The sequence below is a fragment of the Malaya genurostris genome, chromosome 3, assembly GCF_030247185.1.
Source record: "Malaya genurostris strain Urasoe2022 chromosome 3, Malgen_1.1, whole genome shotgun sequence".
NCBI lineage: Eukaryota > Metazoa > Arthropoda > Insecta > Diptera > Culicidae > Malaya > Malaya genurostris.
In genome coordinates, this window is record NC_080572.1 from 182255328 (window position 1) to 182275975 (window position 20648).

General features: G+C 40.1%; 1 protein-coding gene across 6 annotated transcripts in view; it reads right to left on the reverse strand.

Moving 5' to 3' along the window:
• The window catches only part of LOC131438746 (uncharacterized), a 98772-nt gene that overhangs the window by 23149 nt on the left and 54975 nt on the right, over nt 1–20648 (reverse strand). For all 6 annotated transcript variants that reach the window (XM_058608982.1, XM_058608979.1, XM_058608983.1 and 3 more), the window contains 10 exons: nt 8616–8798; nt 8410–8553; nt 8212–8345; nt 7633–7813; nt 7108–7568; nt 6882–7050; nt 6394–6819; nt 6112–6330; nt 5735–6055; nt 5490–5672 (listed from right to left, as the gene is read on the reverse strand). In XM_058608982.1, coding sequence (XP_058464965.1) covers nt 5490–5672; nt 5735–6055; nt 6112–6330; nt 6394–6819; nt 6882–7050; nt 7108–7568; nt 7633–7813; nt 8212–8345; nt 8410–8553; nt 8616–8798 — 2421 coding nt within the window. The remainder of the gene's footprint in view (nt 1–5489; nt 5673–5734; nt 6056–6111; nt 6331–6393; nt 6820–6881; nt 7051–7107; nt 7569–7632; nt 7814–8211; nt 8346–8409; nt 8554–8615; nt 8799–20648) is intronic.

The window sequence follows — 20648 nt, forward strand, 5'->3', positions numbered from 1 at the left end:
CCCGTACAAAATTCCTGAATATTACTTAGATCCGACTTCCGGTTCCGGAATTATAGGGTAAAATTTGCAAAAAACTGTGCAAATAAGTGCACTAACTTTTCTCGGAGATGACTGAACCGATTTTCACAAACTAAGATTCAAATGAAAGGTCTTGTGGTCCCATACAAAATTCCTGAATTTCATCCGGATCGGGAAATATAGGGTAAAGTGTGTTAAAAATTTTATACCATCACTGAGAAGAGCGAAAAACCGTAAAGAAGTTTTCTAAATCGACCTCAATTCGTTTCCAATTGATAGTTTTTATCAGTAGACGCTCAAACAAACCGATTTCGGTTATTCTTTTAAGAATCGAAGAAAATTATTTTGAAGAATACCACAATATTATATATGATAGTATGATTGATATGAGAAATGCATCATTACACCATTAGGTGGATTAAAACAGGTTTATAGTGTTTTCATTTAAAAATAAACTGAAAATCAGCCCAAAAACGTGCAAAACCTGCAAAGAAGAAGAAGAAGATGAATAGACAATTCCCTCTCAGCAGGCCGTTCAATTTTGTTGATTTTTGAGCGCTTGTTGAACGACATATTGCACGAAATATTCGTTCAATTTGCTGGAACGGTTTGTTATTGTTTTTTCTCTTGCAAAAATAGTGTGAAAATTAAGTGTTACCTTTCCATAGAAAAAACATTTGTTGTTATTCTACGCGAAGTAGAAGTATTGTGCAGGTATGTATTGTTAGTTTAAACAAATAAGTGGAAAAAACTTCAGAAATTCAGCAGTAAAACTAGTCCAACGAGGCTCCAACTCCTCATGTTAAAAATGGCTCAACAATGGACCTCTGTCTGCCGGGTTTGTTGAACGAAAGAAATGCATTCGGTTCAACGGTCTGTTTCAAAATCGGCAAACGAAGGTCCCGTGTTGGCCTACCGTTGAACGATTGATTGGACTTTCATTGGACCAATGATCCAACGTATTGGACCAATGAAGGACCACCGTTGAACGTTTTTTTCTAAGAGGGTTCAGTCCGCATCTTCTCACTCAATTCCGACAGATTTCCGAATCAACCGGTTGTAGGCGAAATTCATTCGGAATCGGTTGTTACACTGGAGTTGGAATTGATTCGGAATTCATTGTCATTTCCACATGGAATTCCGAATGAAAATTTCTCGCCGATTCGGAATTGATTCGGATCTGATAATGTGGGCTCCAGCAAAGACATCATATTAACCGCGCCAAAATAGCAGGGCTGCGCACCCATACAATTGAGGTTTCTATGCCCGGTGAAAAATGAACGGCGGCCCTACTGAAAAATGGGAGGCCAACACGTTTCCTGATGAAAACAAAACAATATGTAAAAGCGATTCACACGCAGCATCAAGCGACTATCACCTGCATGGAACGATTACGGAACAACAACATTAATTGTGAGCAATTCATATGAAAGGATACTACGTCAAGTTCACGGAACATTTTAACGTCGGATACGTGAGCAATATTCGGCTAAAAAAATTTATAAAAATAATCTGGACGTCGACGGAAGTTGATTGATCGTCTAAATCGTGTTTAATGCATGCGTTTCCTGATGAAAACAAACCAATCTCATTTGCATTTGTGGTTGTAAGTGAGCTGTCAGAGAGCCTAATTGACATGATATGTTGAATGTGATGCCGTGCGATGGCGTTGTTGAACTGAAAATTGATTTCGCTCCAAGCTGACAGGGTCTGGCTCCAGGTAGAGGAATGGATGTATAGTTGACAAGGTGGGCCGTTTCGTTAATTTACAGCGAATTTCAACAGTTTATGCTGGAATTCCAAGAAATTCCAAGGTTGTTTACTGATTCTGTACATTCGAAAAACTTGATATATTTTTTTAATTTAAAAATAAACGTACAAAATCGAGAAAGAACCGGTTGTAGGCAAAATTCATTCGGAGTCGGTTGTTGAACTGGAGTTGGAATTGATTCGGAATTCATTATGATTTCCACATGGAATTCCGAATCAAAATTTCTCGACGATTCGGAATTGATTCGGAAGTAAAGCCCTCGGGCGTTTTTGGTGAATTTTATTGTATCATTTACTATTTCAAATTTTCAAAATAGAGATGGCATAAAAAATGTTTGAAAGCTACTATTGGTTCATTGATCAAGTTCGAAGTTCAAATGGCTGTGGTTTCTGGCTCCGGAGATATAATGGTATAAGTGACGTAATCAACTAAACGCATTTTTCTCCTCTCAAAAGGCAAACAAAGGTTGTTTTGTTCAATGAGTGATAAGATAGTCGACGTTACAAACGCATAAGATCGCAAACATAGTTGAATTCGTCTATCTTGCTGTCATTGAATCTAGCAGCACCGTAGATCTGTTGTGGCTTTAGGTCATTTCATTATTGTGTGCTATTACGCCGGAGCTCATATTTAGCTGTTATAAGTAGGTAATAAATTACACATCTAAAACCGACTCTGCAGCTCGGTATAATGAAATGCATGTGCCTGACGGATTTCCCCCCAAACGCCTGGCAGTGTCTGCCAGAAGGTTTTACCAGAATGTTGGCAGAATTCTGGCAAGAGCCTAGTAACAATGCAACAACCGTTTTCGGCAGAGAATTTCGTCTTGCGGTTATTAACAATTCTGTTTTTTTCATTAGAAAGTTTAAATGAAGGGCTATAACATAACTTTTTGACTACCAAACATGATATGTAAAGCTTCTTCTCTCAATTTATCAGTATTTTCATTTCATTTACCTAGTCTGAAGACTCGTTTTTATTTTAGGATGTACATGCAAGATTGAGCAATATCAAATGAAGTCGAATTAGAAAAAAAGAAGTAAGAGCGATCTCTCAAGACGTGACGTGGCGAGAGAATGACGCAATTTCGTCTGCAAAATTTTGACAGCTGCCGGACTCGTGCCAGGCTTTTGCAGACTGTCAGAATTTCTCACAAGCGGGAATGCACATGCTCTTTACCGAAATTGGTTAAAGTAAAATATCAATCTGTCGGTGAAGCACCTTTTTTGCCGAAGTTTGGCATAATATATTATATATTATATCGAAATCAGCAAATCCGTTTGGCGCAACTCTTGCTTTAATTAAATTTTCTCCCGAAGAAAATGGCCACCATGTGAGAGATGCATCGGAGGTGGCAACTTTAGTGTACAATAACTCCCAAGCCAGTCACCGTATGTTCTAGTCCCGATCTGGAAGGATTTTCATTAGTCAAGTGGATCGTAACACGCTATGAACTGGCTGCGATGTGTGTTGGAACAGATTGGTCAAAGTCCACATAAAAATGCGATATTACATAATTTTTCTTTCCCACTTTAAAAGCAGATAGCCTTCCAAAGTCCTTCAGTAGATTATTATAATGTAATAAAAGAATGGAGTATGGAGTATGATGAAGACTACATAATCTAACAGAGGAAATTAATATACAGCTTTACGATAAGCGCATCATGAGCTTACAGTAAATCAAGGATAAGATTTTTTTCGTTCGTAATTAAAGACCGTTACTAAACAAGACATGTACTTTCCTGATCTGCCTACTTCGATTAGTTTTGAAATCTTTTGTTAATCTGAACCTGAATTGTAGTAATTAACGAAGAACTATGTTGCCGGCGGTGATACCAAGGACCAACTTGCGAGAGAGTGAGAGAGTGCTCTAGTGAGTCCAGATAGTATGTGTTCGATGAGTCCGTAACGAATACAGCCAAGCAATGTACAGTAGATGTTCACTTATTAGAGGCGTGGCTAGCGTTGTCCATCTTAGAACGACGGTATGGTACTTTGAGCAAAAGTGCAGATCGCAGATCTTTTTGCGGATGCACAGAAAGAATCCTACTCTATGTTAGACGGTTGTTTGAGCTGTTTTTAGGGTATTTACACATACAGTTGTGTTATTACGAAGTTCGCGTGAGTGTTTTGAAATGGTACCTTCGTCATCGGTTTTCCACTTGTCGATGTCGGGCTTTGCCGGTACGGATACGGGTACAGGTAGAGGTTTCTCGATCTCAGGTTTTGGCAATGGCCTGAATAGCGGTTTGGACTTTTCTTTACTGTTATCTTTGGACTTTTTGGATGATACGGGCTTAGTGGCTGTGGTGATGGTAGTGGTGGTGGTGGTGGTTTTGGCGGTGGTTTGTAGCTTGGGAATTGGTTTCAATGAGCTTGGCTTGGGCCTGCGCTTGTCGATTCTATCGTCTCGGTCGACATAGGCAGGGCCTTTTTTGGTCGCTTGTTTAGATTTGGCGGGCTTCGGTATTTTTTTATCTGGAAAATGTTCGAACGAAAGTGCGATTGAATGATGGGTAAACCTAGATGAGAGTTCCGCATTCACTATACACCATTCGTTGAACAACGAAGACCAATCAAGGCATTTGGAAGCGTTCGTGCACTGTGTCGGGCTTTGCTAGAACTAATCTACGAAGAATATGTTGCGTGCAATTGACGCTTTTCACGAAGTTGTTAGATAGTTGGGTGACAGGAAAGAAGTTGGGACGATGAAAGCGGGAAGACTACAGAAGAGCCAATTCGTTCGACACATAACAATTCGAGCGAATTAATGGCCAATTAGTATGAGTGTGTGTGCGTAGGCGGACGGCCATAATCTCTGGTGCACTTATTACGATTTCGATTTAAAATTGCTTTTCTTGTGTGGCCTCTAGATTCTATATTAATCACTTTACTACGTGTTAGAGCGACGGATACAGAAAGCTAACTAGCCATTGGTTACCTAATGGTATAGGATTGTACAGTAGACTGAGAGGAGTGCCTGGCGGCGGTTTGAGGATGGACTTTTCTGGCACGCCTGATCGTGCTCGAGCTTCTGCCTGTATGCGCATTAGTCGCGCATCTTCTTCCGGATCAGAGAAAACTACCATCCTACGTTCTTTCTTTTGATCGCCACTATACTTTAGCTTGATATCATACTTTCCTGGGGATTCGTGTCGGGTGATTTTTCAGAGGTCGATAGGTTGAAGGGATAACGGTATGATATGGAAAAAAGAGAAAATGCGTTTGAAGGTCTGGCACATTTGGTTCGTCATGACCTAATAGAATGGGTTGTATGGAATACATTTGACACCAATACCAGTACCGGGACAGTATTCGACGGTAAAACAAAGCGGGTATAAAGCCTTGGTGATGGGGATGGAAATCAGATTCGACAAGGATACACTGCTTGATTGGTTTCGATAGTGGGATCTGGAATGCGGTGGATTCAAAACTTGTTCATGGATGGATTCACGATGCGGAAATAAAATCAATTTACTCGATCAATCATAATAAAAATCTTTAAAATATCAACTAAACCATAGGTTCTTACTTTTGTGATCAATTAGCCACTGCAAGATGCGCTTTTCGTTTTTCAGATTACCTGAATTGGGGGTAAAGATAAAAAACAAACATTTAGACTATTTTCAAAAGTACGTCTCTTGGATTCCTAGTCAGGTGAGTAAATCATGTTAAAAGAAAACAAGAAAACATTTCTCACCATCATACATAATCGGGACACCCGTTTCGTAGTAGACCAATGCTGGGAACGAGAAAATGCCGATCTCGTGAGCCAACTTCTCATCGTTAGCCTTAACGAACTGAATGTTGTGTTTGTCCGTGTCATCATCGATGGTTTCTAGTTTTTCCAAAATCTTAGGACACGTCTCGCAATCATCATCATCTACAATCACTCCGAAATGGTTAATTAATGATCCCACTAACCAGCTGACAATCATTACTTACAGAACAGTACGGCCAAGTGTTCCACTTCGTTGACAAGCACCTGCAGGGTCTTGCGGTCAACCGACTCTATCACTTCCGGTTTCGATTCGTACTGCTGCAGTACCCATTCCAGAATGTCTTCCTCCTTCATCAGATCGCCCGTGTAGATGGTACGGAATTTGTGACGATAGAAAACCAGAGCTGGCAGTGATTCCAAGTCGTACTCTTTGTCAATGTCATCGTCGGAGGTCTTGACGAAGTCAATATCTTTCTCTTCGCACTCGTCATCAATGTTCTCCAGCTCGTTAATGATTTTCAGTGACTTTTTGTCATCATCGTGATCTAGTCATTGTTGAAAGTCAGAAAAGATTTTTCGAAATAGCAAGTTTCATACTTACAGAAGAATACCACGATATGATCGTTCTCAGCCAGAATTTTCTCCAGCATTTTTATGTTGACTTCCTCGATCTTTCCGGGAATCTCCAGTGTTTCTTCGTCGGTTAGCCATGTCAGCACTTCGTCTTCATCGTTGAGATCGCCGGAGAAGATCAACGGATCCTTGTTGCGGAAGAACACCAAAGCTGGCAGTGCTTTGATGTTGTACTTTTTGGCAGTGACTAATCGATTTACGAACGGTTTACTAAGCTACACCAATAATCACAAAGCAGAATCAAACTTACGTGTATCTTCTGTGGTAACGAAGATGATACCGGCCTCATCCAACTCGTCGTCGATGTTTTCCAGGTCGTCCAAAATATTGTCGCATTTCTCGCCCTCCTCGCATGGTCCACTGAAGTAAACGCACACATACTCGTGATCCTCGATAAGATCTTGTAGTATCTCGTCCGTGACTTCCTCGATAGTGGCAGAATACTTTTGAAGCTTGAGCCATTCGAGAACTTCTTCTTCGTTCATCAGATCACCCTCGTATATGGCCGGTATTTCATTCTCAAAGTACACCAGTGCTGGCAGGTGATCTAGACCGTACTCACGTGCTTCATCGGCGTTATCCAGACGAGCGATGACTATCTCCTCCTTCTCAAGTTCATCGTCGATGTTTTCCAGCTCGTTCAGAACGCGAATGTCTTGTTTGTCATCTTTGTCGTCTGCAAAATCATTCGTTGGTACGGTCATTCGAAATGGTTTGGAAAAATAGTACAATACTTACAAAAGATGATCGCAACGTGATCGTAGGTGCGCATCAGTTTGTCTTTCATTTCGTCGGTAATTTCTGGAATTTCCGAGTGTCTCTTCTGGTGCACCAACCAGCCCAACAGCTCATCTTCTTTCATCAGATCTCCTTCGTAGATGTGTGGAATGCCGCGTTCAAAAAGAATCTGAAAACCAGCTAACGTCAATCATCACATTTCCTACGCTCGATTGCAAATCCATACCATAGTTGGAAGTTCGTCGATGCCCCATTCGGCAGCCTCATTGTCATCATCGATCTTCACAAAGGCAATATCGTTCTGATCGCACTCGTCGTCAATGTTCTCCAACTCAGCTAGCACCTTTTGGGAAGCTTTGGAGTCCTTGTCGTAGAACAGTACCGCGACGTGTGGCATTTTGTCGATGATCAAGTCCAACATTTCGTCGGTGACGTCTTCGATTTCGTCCGAGTTAGTCTGCCGCTCGAGCCATTCCAGCACTTCTTCCTCGTCTCCTACGTCACCTTCGAACACGGTTGGAATTCCCTGCTCGAAGTAGACAAGCTTGGGGAACTTGGTTACGCCATACTCTTTAGCCTCCTCGAGGTTGTCCATTTTGACGAAGCTGATGCCCAACTGATCGCACTCGTCGTCAATGTTCTCCAGTTCGTTCAGGATCTTTTCCGATTTCTTGTCGTTGTTGTCGTCTGCGAGATTAAACATAGATATTAGATCATCATCGTATTGTTGAACTAGTGAAAAATGGTTTACAGAACAAAACAGCGACCGATTTGCCTTCTTTGATGAGTTTGTCCAGCATCTCGTCGGTGACATCTTCGATTTCGTCCTTCTCCAGTTGCGAAAGAAGCCATTTCAAGATTTCATCTTCGTCACTTAGATCGTCATCGTAGACGTTTGGGATTTCCTTCTCGAAATAGACAATAGCTGGGATCTGAAAGCATTAACTCGAATGAATTGGTGATTGATCGGGAACTGGAAAATTTACTGTCAAACTTGGGATGCAATCACGCGACTTTAAGTTTGTGTGATCCAGATCGGTTGTCAATGGGCAGCCACGGCCGGAGCCGAAGCTGCCACAAGCCCTCACGATATCTGAATGCACTTCTGAGTGCGCATAAATTGCATGCATAAGAATGCATGCGCAGCTGATGCCAGGGCTGCATAGTACGCATGTATTTTAGGCACCGGCGATGAGATGGAACTATAAATAGCTTCTACGCTCAATAAGCAAGGTGGTGAAACTGCTGTTTATTTTTAGCTTGAATTGTTGTTTAAAATATTATGCTCCAACTCAGCGCCTGAATGACCAGTAGACGTGTCAGTACTTACGTCTTCGATACCGTACTCCTGGGACACCTTTGCGTCGTCGATCTTGACAAATTGAATGCCATGCTTGGCGCAATCGTCATCAATGTTTTCCAACTCCTGCATGATTTTTTCCGATTCTTCGTCTCCTTCATCGTCTGCGAATAAATGAACCCGTCAATAATCGGATTAAATCGAACCACCTTGAGCATTAACACTTACAGAACAACACAACCAAATTGTCGATGTTGGCAATCAATGTCTTCAGAGTTTTGGCGTTGACTTCTTCGATGACGTCATTTTCGTCTCCGGTGGCTTTGTTCTCGATCAACCATTCCAGCACGTCTTCCTCTCGTTGAAGTTCGTCTACGGGAGGCAGAAATCGTCTAGAGAACAAATCAAACCATTGTCGAATGTTCGGTACTTACGTTCGTAGACGATTGGCGTTTTGTGCCGGTAGTAGACCAGTTTCGGCAAAGGTCCAAGGTTGTATTCTTCAGCCAGGTCTTCATCGTGAATCTTCACGAATCCAATGTCCAACTCGTCGGCTTCATCGTCGATGTTTTCGAGCTCCTGCAAAGCCTTGACGCATTTCTTGCATTCCGGCTTATCTGCGAGTGGTTCGGAAAGAGGGTTCAGTCAAGTCGTGTCCTCGAGAATTGTTGTGGGGTTGAACGAAATGCTAGTGAAATTCTCGCCGATCCGAGAGAAGCCAATGTCAATTTTTGGGTTAGCTTTCTTAGGGTGAAGAAAATCGGGTGCTTAATCAGGGGCACAGGGTGTAACAGGTAGCAGAGATGGACGACATCGAGTGCAAGACAGAATGGGATGTGATGCTGATTGTGAGATCTTACAAAAGCATTCGGCCCTCGTCGTTTATTTCGAGGCTGGTGGCATCAGCTGTTTGTCAATCTTTGGCCCTCTGTTGCTGTCAATCTGCAACCTAGCAAAGCTGAAATGCACCACACATATGTGGGAAAACCCTATAGTGAAATAGTGCTCTCGAAATGAAGTATTTTAGATGTGTGTGCAAGCAACAGGCAGAGTATGTCAGTGCGATGTTCGGGTGGTACTAAAAATAACCCGCCTGCTGTGATGTAATTTGCGCGGTGTGCAAAATGCCCGGCAAACAATTTAATTCTAGTATTTTGTGGTGTTTGAGCAGTCGGACAAGCCTCGTTCTGTGGCGGGACATGACGTGAGCTCACCGAGAACAGGTTGTATTGTCTAGAGGGAACAAAAATTCTAATTATGCAACCGTTGTAAATTCTTGACTTGTGAAACGAATACCTTGCCACTGCGACAAGGGTTACATTGATCGATTGCCCCGCTCATAGCAGGGTGATGTTGGTTTCGATCTCTGCGGCCGGATTATGACGGTATTTATATACACTAATTGTTGCTCATTTTCTACTGTGGGATGACCACGAGCCGGTCGGAGTGCTTGCTTAAATAATAGCTAAGGGGTACATTTCTGCTGCACGACAGGAGAAGAAGCGCCTATCGCCTACCGAACCGAATAAAAATAGACATCTGGCTGTTAAAAAATGAACCGACTCTACCGCGGACGATTAGTGGATTTCTAACAGGCGATTTGTTCAAATGGTTTGCTGACCGTTACTTACGTACCGAGTTTCACCTTACACGTTCGGTTCATTCGGATCCAATTCTGGCGAGAAGTCGAATTTCGCTAGATAGTTCAATGCAATCTACTGTTTTATTGATTTTGAAAACAATAAACAATTGCAGTGGATTGTTTACCGATTCACGTTACAAACACCTTAGTGTTGCTGCCACTGCATCTGGATTCGATGAGCATGAGAAACTTTGTGAAATTTTAGATGGGGCAGTTTCGTGATGTTGCCTAACAATCTGTTTTGAATAGCTTTAATCGTTTTGCTTTAACAGATGGCCGTGCTAGTGCTGTCAGAAAATCTAATTGTTGAAATTGGAATTGCTTCTAATAATATTTTTAATGAATTTTCGATACTTAGCACTACTTTACTTTTACAGTACAAAACTATTTGAAAAAAGGTCCTTACATCAGGTACTCAGATTGTTTTGTGGATATATTTTCACATGTTAAACCGTTGCGGTGGATGAAACAAGAAAAATACACCTACCGGATTAAACAATTATACACACCCGTGGAGCTGAATCGAATGGTTGGCTTCACCTCACTTGAAATGACGCCGGTTGAAGGCATAGGATATAGGATTGATTGCTAGTTAATTTTCGTTTTTAGTCCAATGAACTTTCTTTTCACTGGACTACAAGCGAAGTCTTCGTTGTTTTGCTCTTTCGAGCAAAAGTGCATATAGAAATTGTTCTTTCTTCCGAAATACTTGAATTTTCCGCGCACTATCACGATGCCAGTTTCACCGGGAGTTGAGTCCCGTTCAAAATTCAAAGGAATAATATTTCATAAACTTGTCATTGTTAGTTCTTTTCCACATATTCAGCTCAGAATGGATTCCGAGTTCGGGATTCCATGTGTCATTCAGTATGAACTTCGGATGCGGACTCCAGTGCAACTACCGAATTCGAATGGAATATTCCCAGCAGCCAATACTAGGTGGGGTGAAAAGTAGCCTCGATCGCCAAAATGCGAACACACAGAAAAATCAAAACAATAGTTGTTTCATCCGAGATATCGCAGATTTTCATACAATTTTCAAAGGTTTCCAAAAGACAAATGTAGTGAGTTATCTAAGACCACTCAGTGTATTTCAAGTTATCAAGTAATCAATGGATTACTTTTAGAATCCTAAACTAATCACTACTAACATTAAGTAATCTTTTTTTGAAGAATAAATCGAGTTAAAAAGACAAACGCAAGCGCACTTCGAATTCATGTTTGGCTGGATCCATTATTATACGTCAGAGAACAGGATGGCTACCCGACAATGGACTGAAGTCGTGCTTCGAAGCGACACGAGTGCCTGGAAGGGAGACTCAATGGGTCGGTAAGATCATGGTATCGGTATTCTGGTATTTTCATCAGACCTAAAAATTGTCACGCATTCTCAATGAAAGAATCCAATCCAAAAGCCTCATTTCCAATATTTTACTGTCTCTTCCGTAAATGACCGACACCAGAACAAACGAAGAAAGACGAAGCATTTTCGTTTCTCATTGAAAAAATGAGAGAGAATAATTGCCAACGTCACTCTTTTCTCTTTGATAAGACGAAACCAAACTAAAGTTTTCAGGGAGCATCAGCTGAATTCAAATTCTCATTCTTTCATCGATGTATTGAAAATCTGTGACGCTTGGCTATAAATAGTGACTAAAATATGACAAATCGTAGTAATTACAACCTCTTTGAAAACCAAAACTACTACAAATTTGAGCACCAACAGGTAAAAGTTATTGTGAAACCTTTTTCTGTCATTTTCGATTTTCAAAGCTGCGGTTGAATACCGACATTGCATACTATGGGATTTTCACTGAAAACTGCAAATGTCCCGCTTATGTCATTGACTGGACATGGATTTCGTTCTCATAGTTTGCAAACGAGGCTGAGAGCGACAGTTATTTCTCGTCATTTTCGTCTATTTTGAGTCAATGGAAATGACTTTTATTAGCTCTGATTTTCATAGTATATTTTTGGAGGACTACATCAAAACAGAAAAATGCAAGTGTAAAGGAGCACTAATGGACACCGAAATCGATGTGAAATGGCCTTAGGGGAAAGTTGAATAAAGTGTCCCTGTCGGCCTAAACGCCGCCGTTATTTTTTAAGCATTCAAGACTTTTCTAAACCAAAAGTTTTATCACTAACACTATCTTTTCGTAGGGTGTTTCTACAAAACAAGTTTGGCAGTTGTCGTCTGCCTGAAAATATGAAGAAACTGAAAATATTATTAGGTAGCTTATCGATGTAATATTTTGCGTCGTCTAGTTAAACATTTTATCCGTTTTATATATTTAATAGTCGGTTGCTATTTAGTAACTAGGTTTTAACAGTGCTAACGTCTCTATTTATTGTTGTCTAAGACAAAAGAAATAACTGAGAATGTGATCGTTTTGAAAAATGTTTTTTTTTATCAAACAATTAACATCACTCCTATCAGAATCATTCAAAATTATGTTTCATAGTCGTATTGCAATGAAACACCTCATATTTCCTTAAGGGGGACCTATTATAACACCGTTCATGTTCATGTGCGCAAGAGCATCTATACATTGTTTAGGGTTTAGGGTTCCTTGTCCATCCACCTTGTTCGCCCGATTTGGCTTCTCTAGAACTATTTTCTGTTCCCAAACCATAAATCATCTCTGAAAAATCAATGTGAGTTTTGTTTTGGAATTTAAGACGGCTACCTTCGGAACCTGAAACCGAAAGCAGTGTAGCCAAAGTAAGTTTGTAATATGGCCTACAAATTTAGAAGATGTTTTTGTAATGTTTCAAAAGGGAGTAGTCAGTTCGCTTTCACATCTCATCCAAGTCAGTCGATAAAACAAAACCGCTTACGTTTGGGACGGAAAAAACCATGTACAGTATTGTATAGTGAACAATAGAACGATCTCGAAATGAGTGAACCAAACGAACAAAAGCTACCGCCGGCACTACGAAAGAACAAAATTATTGTTGACTTCAGACAGTGCAAAATTCGATCTTCGATAAAATAACTTGAAGGTATTCTTAAGAATCAAATGAATCTTGATATTAACCGTGTGCATTTACTTCAATGCAACAAGACAAATATTGTTGTTTACAGCCAGTTTTGTGAAGAGTTGAATGCAATACAATTCGCTAAAGACAAGAAAAATGTGCACTATGTTGAGCATGAAAATATCAAATACAACATACTAGTATATATGGATGATAGTGCTACAGAAGTGCATGTGCATGATCTACCCTCAAGCATCTGTAATCCTCTTATTCGCAAAACTATGTCCTAGTACGGAGAGGGATTCTTTCCATCGAAAAAGAAAAATGGAACAACTTTTCCTGGTTTTCTAAATGGCGTATGTTTGTTACACATACGCTCGAAAAAGGCCAAGATACAAGGGTTCCGTGCAAATCACTTGTTACATATGACAATCAGATGCCCACATGTCAAGGGGGGTTGGCGAAGGGGGCACTCGCTCCAGACGTAACGTTTTTTTCGGGGCGGCAAACCAATCCTTGGGAGACTATTTTTTTGTTCGTCCAAGTCATCTTTCCGGAGATACGACTCACTTTACTATGGGGTGCCTTTTCAAAATTTACCCTCTGAGAGAGTGATAAGTTTTTGATCGTGAATATCTATTGTTGTATCTATGAATCAACATAATTTTTGCTACATGCCATCGGAAATATGATCACAATTTTTCGATAAAATGTTCAGTTTTGTGACATAATCTCAAATAATTCAAAAATAAACTTTTCTGAAATGTTTGGTATAAACGAGTATCAAAGAGGATAATTCATAAGGCGCGTTTGCCTTTCTCGTATTTTTGAAGCTCATAGCTCAGTGATCTGTGAGAGGATTTATATAATCTAACTACCAATAGAATCGAAATTTTTCAACTTAAACGTGTATAGCAACAGCATTGAAGTATTTCAATAGTACACTACTGAAAAACCTGTCTCATTTAACACATGTCAACACCAGCCAATCAGAACGCGTTCTGAGGAAGAGAACAAAATATCTTCTGCTGTACAACAAATCGTTCGAGAAAATGTCCCGAAAAGTGTTTAATATCGTAGTGAGTTCCACAATTTGATCCTTCTGAAAGGCAGGAATGAATCCCGTCCAGGATCCGGATAGTTTCTGTCAATTAAATGCAAATCCGAAATGAAATATCGAACTCAAAATTCTATATGCTGCTATTTTTATAGCCGTTAGGACTGTCCATTAGTGAAAAAGCTACAAACAAAATTAGGTAAAAATAAGACTCTCAACAAAAATTGGATCAGTTTGGATTCTATCACCACTGCGAGCAGATGTATTTTGTGTCGTTTGCCAAGCTAGTTTCGCATCCGACAAGAGCGATTACGTCGCAGCTGCCAGTCATTTGCATTGGTGAAAAAGCAACGGTGGAGAGCATTACACAAAATCAGCCGTTCTAATGGCTCTAAAAGTTTTCTTAAGAACTATTAGGATTTGTTGTTTGCAAATCGAAAGGAAATATCCTCAGTTTAGTGCAAATCTAGAACAGTTTGGTTGGATTTTTGCACTTTTCGCTGTGTGAAATTCACAGTAATCGAGATCAAGTGAAGCCTTCTTTGTTTTTGCGTAAAATGTGGAAAAGGGGAATGCTTGCATAATTCATACAATGGATCAACTAATTGATATTCGGAAGTGTTAAGGAACATGTCTCTGACATTACCCACCCGCCTTTTTCACTAAACCAACGATGGGGACAGCAAATCTTATTTTGCCCCGGGCGCAAACTTTCCTCGGTATGCCACTGCTACTGTACACACAGATCTCAAAATGGCGACTGAATCAAAAAACGCCTAGAATATTACACATGGGCTGAAAAGTCCCGGGCCTAACACATAGATGCCGCTAGTTTTGTTGAAGTCACTTTGTTTTCAGGCAGCTGTTAAAATTTCATGATATTCTATTCATTAGTCTGTGAGTTATTGTGCTAAGAGTGACGCTACTTTTGTTATTTTTAGAACAATAGATCAAACACAATTTCGTGTTTTAATTTTACATTGCTTCTTAATGGGAAAACCGTTTACAGTTACAGGGTAAATGGCTTGAAAGGTGTTTAGGAGACTCCGCTGCATCAGAAACAACAATAAAACGTTGGTTTGCTGTCTTCAAACGTGGTCGTAGAGAATGCAGTGGACGTCCAAATGAAGCGGTAACATCAGAACACATAAAATAATCCACAACATCATTTTGAATGATCGAAAAGTGAAGTTGCATGAGTTAGCTGACATCGTAAAGATATCAAAAGAACGTGTTGGGATTATATTACTAAGCATTTGAATATGAGAAAGCTCTGTTCAAAGTGGGTGCCGCGTTTGGTCACTGTTGACTAAAAACGAGAACGTGTTGATGCTTCTGAGCAGTCTTTGGCCCTGTTTAAACGTAACAAATCGAAATTTTAGCGTCGATATGTGACAATGGATGAAACATGGATTCATCACTTCACTTCGGAATCAAAACGATCGTCATCTGAGTGGACAGCAACTGGTGAACCTCGTCCAAAGCGTCCGAAAGCACAGCAATTGGCTGGAAAGTTTATGGCCTCGGTATTTTGGGATGTGCGTGATTTAATATTTATCGACTATCTTGAGAAAGGAACTACCAATAACAGTAAATATTATATAGTGTTATTGGAGCGTTTGTAGGCAGAAATTACAAAGAAATGGCCGCATATAGCAAAGAAAACAATTTTGTTTCATCAAGACAACGCATTGTGTTACAAGTCCATCAAAACAATGACAAAACTACATGAATTGAACTTCGAACTGCTCTCAGATCCACCATATTCGCCAGATTTGACTCCCAGCGACTACGGGCTGTTCGCAGATCTGGAGAAAATGCTCGCCTGTACGAAATTTCACACTTATGAAGAGGTTACCGCTAAAACTGAGGCCTATTTTGAGGCTTGGAGCGGCGCTGGAATGATTGCGTTGCTCTTGATGGAGATTACGTTGATGAATAAAGTTAATTTTGAACCAAAAAAATTGTGTTCTCTTTGCTAGGCTCGGGACTTTTCAGTCTATGTGTTAAGAGAACTTTGTTCCGGAACATAGCGGAAAGTTTTGGAAGATTGCGGCGAATATTAGAGTAGGTGGCAGTGGTGAGCTCCTTGTTTCCAACGTACAGCAAATTTTAAATTTACATAGGATTTTGAAAACTTTTGCTCGAGCATGTATATCTCCTATCTGTGGAGTCTATTATGTAATACTTAGAAGGCGATTGTGCGATTATTTATTCTTGATGATTCAGATGCGTTTCAGTATTCAATTGCAATTTACAGGACTATTCCATTCCATATTGCAGAATTTTCAGACACTGGTATTTGCCTTGTCCCCTCGAATCACTAACCAAATAAATGAAAATAACAACCTAATCCACGTTAATCCACGATCCTCTGCAGTTTTTTTGTCTGCGATCTCATTTTCATTCACATACTATTAACCTAGTCCTAGAAACGTCCTCGCCTACTGCAAGACATTCTGATTCCAGTGCAGTGTGGATCCAATAATTCTCAAAGTTTTTATGACACAAAATTAACCAACGCGAGCTGCTGTCTTTTGCCGGCGTCTGTAAACCAATGTAAATCAAAAGATCGCCTACACGCACACACACATACACAAACTCACTCACGTAGCGTAAAACTGCGGATTTCCTCTGCTCTGGTGAATGTCATCTCGTGCGTTTAAATGCTACGACGGGAGCAGTTATTAACCTTCACCAAATTCAAACACCCTTGACGATCGGTTCTTGTGCCAAACTGGACATATAGGAATGACCGAATCACTGCGAATCGAGCTCGGATGAATGCAGGTTGTTGAATCGTACGTAAGAGTGTACTTTGAGCAGCTTCACGGTAAAAGTTTCATGTATCCATGGGCTGAACGGGATGCCGTCTTCGACCCATTAATGCATAGCAGTTTATGTTGACCTGTTATGTTACCTAGCAGTTCAACGGGAATCGCTAAGCGTAACGTAAAGTTTCTGCTATTTGCAGAATACTTTTTAGTTTTGCACCGAAGTGCAGTGTCTTTACTGACGTGTCGAACGAAATCGTTTTTTTCGACTGTTAATGGTCGATTCAGGTATAGTTTTTGAGGTTAAGCTCTAATTTGTGCTTAGGGCATATAACCGGAATGTAAAAATTGAAAACTTACGATTTGGAAAGTGATTTGAAACTCCGCAATAAAAACTCAAAATTTCGTTATGAATGCACCAATGAACTCTACTTTGGAAAGTATCTATAAGAAGGGATTCTACTATCAATAAATGAATGAATAAATAAGTAAATAAATAAATAAATAAATTAATTAAAGCATACACATACCCTGTAATAGTTTGTGGCTAGATTTGAATAGCTGCCATTACAGTTGAGGAAAAATTTAGTGAAACTACTACAACAGGGTGGATTTCATCGAAATGAACTTAAATTCACTGTTACTAATTGACGTTTTCAATTAAGACCAGGTTCCGTGATTTTTTTTAATTCCACTTATTGATAATTTGTCACATTTTCACTAGAATAATGTTTTAACACCATTTATTTCTACTATATTCTATCGTAGAATTACATGGTATTAAAACATTATTCTAGTTCCACTTATTGTTTAATCAATATTTCAAGATTATACTTTTACAGGTAGAAGTACATATTACTAAACGCATAAAGCTTTTCTTTTCTTTTTATTTTGTCAATATGGCGGCTCTGAAAACAGCATTTTGGAAACCAATCGTCGGAAAGCACAACAGTTTCATATTCTTTATCGAATTGGCTATGGTTGGAACTAGAATGAAAGATTTCCACCGAGGAAGAACAAAATGACGGTCATTTTTTTTTTAATTTTCGTCCTGGTTTTTGCACTTTTAATTTGTGAATAACTTTCTTAAATAACAATGAATTATTTTTGGTTATAGTTCTAACCATAGAGAGACATCTAACGAGTCAAAGCCCGTTTGGTTCATGTTGATACGTGCTATACGATAGATGTTTTGGAATACATAGTTATGACACCAAGTTGAAAAAACGTGGTTTCGAGAAAAAGCCGATCAAAGTTTTTATTCGTGACTGGGTCCGATTAGTCACGAATAAAAACTTTGACCGTCTCGGTCGCGCGTACCTTCAGGACTAATTCTATATCATTTCAAGCAACTCACGGAATTTTGGTATTTGGGATTTTTTGAAAATTGTTTGGAAGAATCTGTATTCAAAAATTATCTCCATCTTTGTCTTGTTTTCCTCGCAGGTGAATATATTTCTATACGTTAGGGAGAGCTCAACTTAAATTGGTTGAGCACAGATTTTCAAAAAGTTTCCATAGGCTGAAAAATATATAAATCCACTACACCGCTTTTTGACTTTCCATACGCCACTTATGAAAAGTGTTTTTTTTTATTATTCGAACGTTAGTGTCTGGCCTCTGCAGTCATATTACCCGAAGCAGCGGTGGGTGTATTGCGGCCATGTGGAGAACCGCAGTTCTCATCTACTAATATTATATTCGTCACAGTCGTCGTATCCACCACCGTTGTCTCAATGTCTTCGTGTCAATGTTGCAAGGACCGGTCGCCATGGGTGTTGGAATTTGGCGAAGGTTAATAACTGCTCCCGTCATAGCATTTAAACGCACGAGATGACATTCACCAGAGGAAATCCGATGTTTTACGCTACGTGAGTGTTTTTGTGTGTGTGTGTGCGTATTTGTGTAGGCGGCCTTTCGGTTTACAGTTGCCGGCGAAAGACAGCAACTCGTGCAGGTTAATTTTGTACTATAAGATTATTGAGAATTATTAGGTCCACACTGGAACCAGAGAGTCTTGCAGTAGGTGAGGATGATTCTAGGACTAATAATCTGTGATGAGAATGAGATCACCCTGCCGATAATCGTGCGATAATTCAGTGGTTGTTACTTGCATTTATTTGGAACGTGATTTGAACGGCTGAAAGCCAAAATCGGATGAGTGCAACTTAGTTTGGAAAACCCGTTTAAGTATTTTCGAATGCATAAATCGGATAAAAACATTGAGAGAAAACCGGACATGGATTATGCAATGCAAGAATCGTTTAAAGACATCTTTTTTTACAAGAACTTTGAATGCAAAAATCGGACAAAAACTTAACCGGTTCTTCACAATCAGGATTCAGAAATCAGAACAAATTGGCTCAAATGGTACGTTCCCCTTGATATTTGGAGATTTGTGCCTTGCCATCAATTTGTTTTTAGCATCATTTTCCCGATATATAAGAGGGAAGGATTGAAGGGAAATGGTAAGGTTTGGACTAGGAGGATGGAGAAAATTGACGACACAAAAACATAAAAAAGCAGAAGTAAATTCTGCATCCCTAAGGGATGCTGAACAATCTGCTGGGGATCACATTTAGTGGATGCAGAAGTAAATTCTGAACCTCTACGAGGTCCCGAACAGTCTGCTGTAAGACCTATTTAGGTTTGTTACTATGTGCGTTCTTTCTGATGAACGATGCACAGTTTATAAAACCTTCAACCCCCGAGAGGATTTAGAGATTTTACAAAAGCGACACCATTCTGCACTCCCGGAAGAATGCAGAACGATTCGCAGTATGTACGAGCAGAAGTAAATTCGGTACCCCATAAAGGATGCCAAACAATCTGCTAAACCCTGTTTAAGGTGAATACAAAAAGGATTCATTCACTCCAGGAAGAACGATGAACCCTTCTGACTATAGCTCCTTACCACATTGGGTGAGAAACGAGAGAATATCCTTCAATTTTAGCTCCGCATTCACAGACTCAACCATGTATGGAGAAACAAAAACCCGGATACGTTGTTGCGTCAATGCGGGACAGTTACATATCAGATGATATGAAGTACCGTAATCGCATTCACACAAATCACACGAAAAATACTCAGCACGCTGAATAGTAGCCATGTGATAATTGAGTTTGCAATGTCCAGTCAGAGCTCTGACCAGAATACTGCAATGATGCTTGGAAAAATGCAGTAGACACTTTGATATTTTCAGATTTAAATCTGGTAAAAATGCTTTTGTCTGAGCGCAGGTTTGCAAGCTGCGCCAGTAGCTGGCATGTTTGGATGCAGCCCAAGAACGAATCTTGTGCTTTATCCAACTAGTTGAAAGTGGTAAGACTGGTTCAGGACCAACGAAATCATTCGTTGCACCAGCTCTAGCCAACTCATCAGCCCATTCATTTCCAGTAATACCAGAATGGCCGGGTACCCGTAAGAAGTAAACAGCATTTGAAATGTTGAGGTCTTCAATTTGAGTTCGACATGCGATCACTAGATTCGACCGTGAATCATTCGAACTGAGTGCTTTTAAGGTTGCCTGATTGTCGGAACAAAAATAAATTCGTTTACCACAGATCCTCTCCTGAAGTGCCGATTGTACTCCACACAGAATTGCGTAGATTTCTGCTTGGAACACAGTACAGTATCTACCAAGTGAATGAGACTGCTCTAGCCTCATTTCACGACAGTAGACACCAGCACCAGCACGACCATTCAACAGAGAACCGTCCGTATAACAAACTATGTGTTCATCAAGTTGTCGTTTCAGACAACCAGACAACCATTCCTCACGAAGAGGATAGCTCATGTTGAATGTTTTGAAAGGAAAACTGCATGTGAGAGTTAGGTCACGTAACCATTTGAGACCACAAGCGAGTGTGGCTGGTAGCATAATCTAATGGGTTACTGTTCCAAAGCCCTGTAACCTTAAGACGGTATGCACAAGATAATGCTTCTTGTTCTAGGAACACATGTAGTGGTTTAATGCACAGTAGCGCCTCTAGAGCAGCAGTAGGAGTTGTC